The following is a 7,934-nucleotide window of genomic DNA, read 5'->3' on the forward strand; positions in this document are numbered from 1 at the left end:
TCACAAGTCAACCATGCTTTCCACTTTCTATTGCTCTATTTTACTTTCTCCTTGCTCTGGTTGATATCACTTAACATTCGCAGGGTCTCTACCTGGCTTTGAAATCTGAGCTGATGCCTCAATCGTGATCCTACACTCACCTCAGCTCCTTACTAACCTTGGCTCCTCTCCAAATATAACTCTCTGCCCCTTCATCACCACCCCTTTCTCTAATACAGCAGTGTATTTGAAACACATGCAAATGAGCACTCAACCAGCTGGTTTCACAGCAGTCATGTGATCTATTAAGGTAGGGGGTTAGGGGGTGAAGGAGACTCAGGGAGAGGATGGAGAAGAGCAGGGAAGGAGTGTTTGGGATTGAGCAAAAGGGAGGATGAGTGAGGGATCTTGGGGGATGAGAGGGAGACAGTCACATCCAAAGGCATTCTAGACACAAAAGCATCATTCAATCAACTCCAGCTCTTGCTTTGTCCATGAGGGATTTCTCATGACTTGCTTAGATACTGTATGCTGTTTTTGTATTTGTTCATAAAGGCAAACCAAGTAAGTATTAATTGTTTAGAACATGATACTGCAGAGAAGCTCATCATAATATCGCTCTATGCTATGGTGCACTTCTGACTCTTTTGGTACAAGGTCTGCAAGCAGTAACAAGTCTCATCCATCCTTTCCTCCCCTTTTCCATACCTATGGTTGCCAGATGAAGGGCCTACTCTATTAATACACAGTTCAACTCTTTTCCAATGGTCCCATTGTGCTTAGAGGTAGTTGTTCCTTTGTAAATGAGAATAATTTAAGCCTCTGGGTTTGTTTTTGATGGAGTCTTAAACACAGTTTTGGTGTTTGGAATATCTAAAAATGCATTTATTAATAGTGCCTGAATGAATAATTCACACATATTTTTTCAGCCTTTAAATTGAATACATTGATACAGTTTAGTACATCATTCTTATTTTCTCTCCTCTCCTTGTCAGTCAATAATGGTAAATCAGTTCACTCAGTCCAGTTGAGTTCAGACTATTTCTGCTCCTCACCTGTTACCTGTTAAAAGAGAGCCAAATGGAGGAAAATAAAATTCAATACAATAATTGTATGCCAAACCCTGTGTTTATGTTTGAGTGTGAGTTGTTAGAAACTACCTCTTGGACCAAACATCTTCATGTAGCAGTATGAACAATATGGCTTCTCATCATACTGAAACACAATCATCAAGAGTTATTTACTTAATTGTCCTCCCTTTTGTCCTCACAAATTCCTAATTTAGTTACCTCAGCATGTTGTCCAGCTGTGAGCTGCCTTCTACATTTTTGACATTTCAGACAGAGTGGATGATAATCTCTTCCTAAAGACCTCTTCTTCTCACCTAAATCAACAATGAATGATGAAGGTTATGCCAAGGAGGATGTGTTGTTCAATGTAATAAGAACATAATACTGTATTTCATACAATCAAGATAAACAGGGTTTCTTTTTAATTGTGTTTCATATATTTTTATTTTATTTTGCAATAAACAATGTCATTCTACTTTCATTATTGCTAATGCGGAAAGTAGGATGATCATGTCAGACAATTTTAACTTAATTGCTGCATGAAAAATAGACAAAAATATTAGTATAAATAATTCCTGATTATTTAATATAATGTAAATTCGAGCAATAAGAAAGAGACAATAAAAAGAAAACGCTGACTGCATTATGCAGACTTGTTTGACTGCACCCACTTCCTGTTGTCATTATGGATATGAGAAAGTGCATGCTTATAAGAGAAGAAAGTAAAATGGTAAGGAACAGGGGGATGTGTAAGGTGCAAATTAGAATCGGCAAACCTTTTCATTGCATTTAAAATGCATATGAGTGTTGTAACACTCGTGACAGGTCTTGGTCTTAAGACCACATTTTGAAGGTCTTGGTCTTGTCTCGGACTCGACTTCCAAAAGTCTTGATCTTGTCTTGGTCTCAGACTAGCTGGACTTGGGATTTTCTGTCGAGACCGGTCAAGACCAGCAGTGATCTTTATTCTTCAACGAAGGACAAGCACTTAATACAACAAATACCTTCAATTATTTTTACTAACACCCCACCACCCCCATAATGACTGCAACCTTCACAGTGTTGTGACTGAGGGACACTGCCCCCCGTACCCTCCGTAAACAGAAGTGAAAGGTAAGTACAAAACTGAGCGAGGAGAACACAGAGCAAGACATGTCGACTAACTCAACAGTAAATAAATTTGCCTTCCTCAAACCACAAATTCTGCAGTCTTCAACACACTGAAACTGCAGGGACAAATTTGAACTTTAGCGGGCATCTCGAAAGAAAACATTAACACACTTAACACGAATGTTAACTAATGACTGTCACACTAGCGAATTTAATTTGGTCTTTCTGAGATTCATATTTCTGGAAATAGGCCATGGTTTGGTCTTGGTTATGGTTTATAAAATAGATTTTTATGATCTTGTTCTCTTCATGGGTTCGGCTTTTTTCGGTTTAAATCTTGTCTCAGTCTCGGCTTGTCTCGATCTTTGTCTTGTCTTGGTCTCAGTGAGCTCTGGTCTCAGGCAAATCTTGGTCTCGGATAGCATGGTCTTGATCACTTGATCTCACTAATGTATACTCAAGCTTTCTTTTAAGGCATGAGCTTTGAGCAATTTTTTAAAAGAACAAAAATCATGACTTTGTTCCTTATGGTGTGGGCCCAAAAGATCAATGAGCTGCAGCAGAATACATGTAGAATGTAGCTGGTTTGTATTATTACTTTAAAGTTTAAACTTTGCATGTAAAAACATCCATGATAATAATATTTTTCATCTCGTCTGTTAAAATATACAGTTTTAAAAACAAACACTACTGTATAACTTTTCCACATGTCTTGCTTCTGTTGAATCACAAGACTAAAGAGAGTTGGTCAGAGAGAAAATGTCAGAAAGACATGTCTAGTATAGAAATGTAAGAGGTCATATACTCACCAAAATAGACAGGCTTCCCACAGATTGGACAGTAACTTACCATGACTGTGTGTAATCATTAATTGTCTAGTGTATGTGGTTGGTGTAATGAGAATGAAAGAATATGGTCTGCCAAAGGGCGACATATGTGCGTGTTCACTTGAGAAAACAGCAGTTGCCAGTATACCGTCGGAAACCGCAGCCAGGATGTGGTTAGTGAAACGTAACAGGAAAAGAGAACTGTGAGATTTACGGGGAAAAAAGTAAAGAAAATAGAGAACAGACAGTCAACATTGTTAATGTATTTTTCATATAAAGGGCAGAAGTATTTGGACAATGACGTTAATTTTTTCTTCAAATTGTGAAAAAGCTAGTCTCTTGGCCTGTAATTGTTTGATGACCAGTCCGGAGTGTACCCGCCTCTCTCCCAAAGTCAGCTGGGATAGGCTCTAGCTCACCAGCAACCCTGAACAGCATAAGTGTTAAAAAAATGGAGGGATGGAAGTCCCTTTTGGAGTCTAAAGGCTTTATTTTCGTACATAGTCCATCTCCAGTGGGGCACAAATGCCAGCGGATTATGATTTCTTGCAAGCACAAGTCTTGCTGCACGTGTTTGCCACTTTTGCAGACAGGTCTGGTGGTCTGTCTCAAGCTGGGTGTTTCGGCACAGCGAGGGTGTGTCCTTTGAAATGCGGCCGCCAGAGCAGAGGTGTCTCCGTCCATACTGTCATTGCACCACATTTAAACGGAATGAGAAAAGTAGCTATGATTGGGGGCTTGAAGTCGGCTGTAAACACACCCACAGTGGCGCAGCCCGCCCACTCTCGGATCCGCTAGGCTGCTCTGGTCTATGAAATTACCAACACTGGACTAACTAGCCCCTGGCGCGCAGTTGCACCGCCCACCCCACCGGATTTATGGCATTCACGAAAATAGGGCCTGAGGTCAAATGTCCATACTTTTAAGCCCCTAAAAATAAAAGTGCCCAACATAAAATGGCTATAATTCCTGAATGGTAGATGCCACATTTTTGTGAAACCTCTTAAATTAAATCAGAAATTCTACAGTTGAATCACAACTTGGTTGATTATTATTTAAAGACCAGAGTAGTATAGAGGTAAAAACTCATCATACAGTATATCTAGATATACCTTATCTAATTGTCCATGGATAATGACAAATGTAAATAATGTACAAGTAAATCTCAATAAAAAGTACAGAAAGGTAGAAAAGTAAATTTCTTTTAGTATTCATACATGATATAGCTTCATTAAACACTTTGGAAACTAGTTTTCAGAGGGAAAATTCTTGCCTAATTTCTATATTAAAAATAATTGTTATTGTTTGTTACATAATAGTGTAGTTTCTAGATATGGTGACTTTGGGGATTTCGTTTAATGTGAGATAATATTACACACACACACACATATATATATATCAATCCATCCATTTTCTGAGCCGCTTCTCCTCACTAGGGTCACGGGCGTGCTGGAGCCTATCCCAGCTATCATCGGGCAGGAGGCGGGGTACACCCTGAACTGGTTGCCAGCCAATCGCAGGGCACATACAAACAAACAACCATTCGCACTCACAGTGACACCTACGGGCAATTTAGAGTATCAAATTAATGCATGTTTTTGGGATGTGGGAGTGCCCGGAGAAAACCCACGCAGGAACGTGGAGAACATGCAAACTCCACACAGGCGGGGCCGGGGATTGAACCCCGGTCCTCAGATCTGTGAGGCTGACGCTCTAACCAGTCGCCCAAATATATATATATATATATATATATATATATATATATATATATATATATATATATATATATATATATATATATATATATATATATAAACATCATGAAATATTTCACTGTGTGTATGTAGTGCATCTCTATGAGTATCACTTTCTGAATTCAACTCCCTAACCTAACTAAGTTTTTGACACTATTCTAACTTATTGAAATGTACCTTGGGACAATAAAAAGACTATAAGCAACTAAAACACAGCAGTCTTCTTTCCTGCTCACATTTTCTCTCGAACAAGGAGGAAAGCCACTGAAGTGAGAAGGGAAATCAGATACTTGTGCCATTCTTTCCCTCGATCTCACTCACTCTGTACTTACACTCATGCACCCAGTGAGCACTCACAACCACACTCATGGACAGAACATTCTCAGTGACGTCACATTAATAGGTTGCAGCCAAAAAAGCAGGAGGAGAGGCAGCGTGAGACCAAGTTGGGAGAGAGAAAAAGAGTCACACAGAGAGCACCAGATTCTTGAGTCAGTGTGGAGGCGTTTATTCCCTCAAGATAGATGTTGGAAGTGGACCTCAGGAGGGACATTTGTGAGGGGGAAATGAGTGAGAAAAGGATGGACTCTGATTAACTTTACTGATGTAGAATTTGCCTCATCTTGGAAAACTACTTTATGTGGGCACGTGTGTTTCTTGCTTATGGGTGACAAATGCAGATTGCATATTCATTCACATGGACAAGAATGTGTATTTAAAGTACAGTGTATGTTGTCCCTGGTCTGAGACATCACAATCTGTTCATGTAAGTAGCTGATGATTTTCAGAAGGTCATGAAATATGAGGTATGTCATCATTTGCATATTTTCCTAGAGCCCTCTCCCGTATGCCATGATCTGGAGATGTTGGAATACTAAGTAGCTTCTGTATCTCATCTGACCTCACAGGATACTCATCATATTTCTCAGTCAGTATTCATTGTGTGTGGCCAGTGTTTTGATGTAAATGAAATTGTCAGGATTTTAATATAGGAGCAGAGAGTGAATATGCAGTAAAAACAAAGTAGGGGACTGGTGTTATTTGACCAAAAGGCATGAATCATTGAGGATTACCGCTGGCTGAAACAGGGAAAATTAAAGCAAGTAAAGAGTGAGAAATTCAAAAGAAAGAGAGCAAGGCAAAGAGACGAAGCAATGTACCAATTGTGAAAGGAGCAAATGAAAGGAAACAAGAGGAGGTATGAGAGGGGGCGTTAAAACCACATTTCCCAGTGGATATTTTGGTAAGGCTGCCTTGAAAAAACTGCCAGAACTCTTGACAAACACATTCCTGCTCTGGCACACAAAAATGCAAGGTTCACTTCAGCCAAGTCATATGAGATACACTGAGACACTGGATGGAGAGATGTGGGAATATCGGTGTGTGAGCAGGATTTGGAATAATACTGAATGAGTGCTGTTAACCACCAGGCAGGTCTTGCAGGGAAAGGGAGGAACTGGCTCTTCTCATCTTCTCTGGTGACTTGCAACTTGCCAAGGCTGAACCATCCAGTGCTGGCTTTGAGCATTTGTGGTGGTGTGGATGGGAGGGGGGGGGGGGGGGGTTCAAACGGCTTGAAAGATTCCTTCTGCCCACACAAATGCACTTTTAATGTACGTACACCATTGAGGTAAAGTCACACATACTGAAGCCTTGAATAGCCTCCTCTTTCTCTACTCAGTCGCTTACAACCACTCATCAGCAGGTTTTGGGACTTAGAACCCTCCTCACTGGTCTGACTCCAGTATATGGCATGGCTTCGCATCTCTGTTGCATGCACACAACCAGTTTTACATGTGTAGTTTAAAAAAAAAAAAAAAAAAACTCAAACTAGCTAAAAACACATTTGGAGAAAAAAAATAACTAATCAAAACGATGAAGAACCACACTGTAAATCACTTTAGTTTAGTTTACAGTATTGTATATCATTTGAGCAAAAATAAATGAAAAACTATTTACTGTTGGAAAAGCATTGCTACTCAACCATACCATTTTATTTTAGTATGGCATCCACAACAAACTGGGGTGTTTTTCACTATATCCCCCTTTGTGACAATCTAAAGACTATAATCCTCTACTTTGGCTGTCAGCGGATGGAAAAGTTAGGAAAATAAATCCTTGTTTTTCCCTTTTAATCTGGCAAAGCCGATAAATCCCTAGATTCTGAAACCTCATTTTTATACGTGAGTGGCTGGGTCAATTAGATTGTGTGTATTATGAAATATCCTGTTTGCCAAAACAGGATACTGCAACTGTTCTGTATGGAATGTTGAAAAATTATCAGATACTTTAATTATTTATGCAGCGCTCGTAAAATAATTTTGTTGTCATTTGCTCATTTCAGTTAGAGTAAACACAAAAACAAGTATTAAGGCATTATAATACTGTCCATGCAACAAATTAATGCATGTCACAATCTCTTCCGCCACATCTTTTATATATTGCAAATAATTAATTTGAATAAGAAAACTAATGAAAATGAGTATTTATATTGTTTGTAGCATGCACATCATAAAATACTAACTTGTTTCACACAAATAAAAAATGTTTTAACGAAAGTGAAAATAGATTTCTGAACGCTGTGGGATTTTTCCTTTGATAACTTAACTCAGCACCCAGTGAACTATTTTGGGATAGTCTTCAAATGTATTCATACACACATATATAAGGAGGAAAAAAAACAGAAAATGAATTAGAGATGAAAATCAAACAACTCACAGAGGAATGAATCCAACAGACCTACCAACTTTATAATGCTAAATAACAACTTGATTGCATATTATCAAAAAGAACGCAGTTCCTACTACAACAGCTTAGATACACTAATTTCGATCACAATAATAAATCAGGAAAATCTCTCACAAACCAACTTCAATGTACAAACAAAAAAGACTAATTACATCTGTCCAAGATTAATCCATCCATCCATTTTCTGTACCGCTAATCCTCACTAGGGTCACGGGCCCGCTGGAGCCTATCCCAGCTACCTTCGAGCGAGAGGCGGGGTACACCCTGAACTGGTCGACAGCCAATTGCAGGGCACATTTAAACAAACAACCTTTCGCACTCACATTGACACCTACAGGCAATGTAGAGTCTTCAATCAACCTACCATGCATGTTTTTAGGATGTGAGAGGAAACCGGCGTACCCGGAGAAAACCCACGCAGGCACGGGAGAACATACAAATTCCAC

At 39.2% G+C, this 7,934-nt stretch overlaps 1 protein-coding gene across 1 annotated transcript; it reads right to left on the minus strand.

Annotated features, from left to right (window-relative positions):
- Positions 1–897: 897 nt before the first annotated feature.
- zgc:195282 (uncharacterized protein LOC100192223 homolog) lies at positions 898–3,499 on the minus strand. The gene is made up of 4 exons (XM_061771951.1): positions 2,969–3,499; positions 1,269–1,363; positions 1,140–1,194; positions 898–1,041 (listed from the first exon to the last, which is right to left on the minus strand). The coding sequence occupies exons 1-4, from the start codon at positions 3,009–3,011 to the stop codon at positions 1,031–1,033; spliced, it is 204 nt and encodes a 67-aa protein (XP_061627935.1). The 5' UTR covers positions 3,012–3,499; the 3' UTR covers positions 898–1,030.
- Positions 3,500–7,934: the final 4,435 nt, after the last annotated feature.

Source organism: Phyllopteryx taeniolatus, chromosome 4 (genome assembly GCF_024500385.1).
Source record: "Phyllopteryx taeniolatus isolate TA_2022b chromosome 4, UOR_Ptae_1.2, whole genome shotgun sequence".
NCBI classification, from domain to species: Eukaryota; Metazoa; Chordata; class Actinopteri; order Syngnathiformes; family Syngnathidae; genus Phyllopteryx; species Phyllopteryx taeniolatus.

Bases quoted from the DNA above. Each gene is read 5' to 3' on its own strand.
- zgc:195282 (XM_061771951.1), bottom strand. From the start codon at position 3,011: ATGGTAAGTTACTGTCCAATCTGTGGGAAGCCTGTCTATTTTG. The intron at 1,364-2,968 runs GTGAGTATATGA...TTGTTGATTTAG, and splicing joins TGGGAAGCCTGTCTATTTTG to GTGAGAAGAAGAGGTCTTTA. The intron at 1,195-1,268 runs GTAACTAAATTA...ATTGTGTTTCAG, and splicing joins CAGCTGGACAACATGCTGAG to TATGATGAGAAGCCATATTG.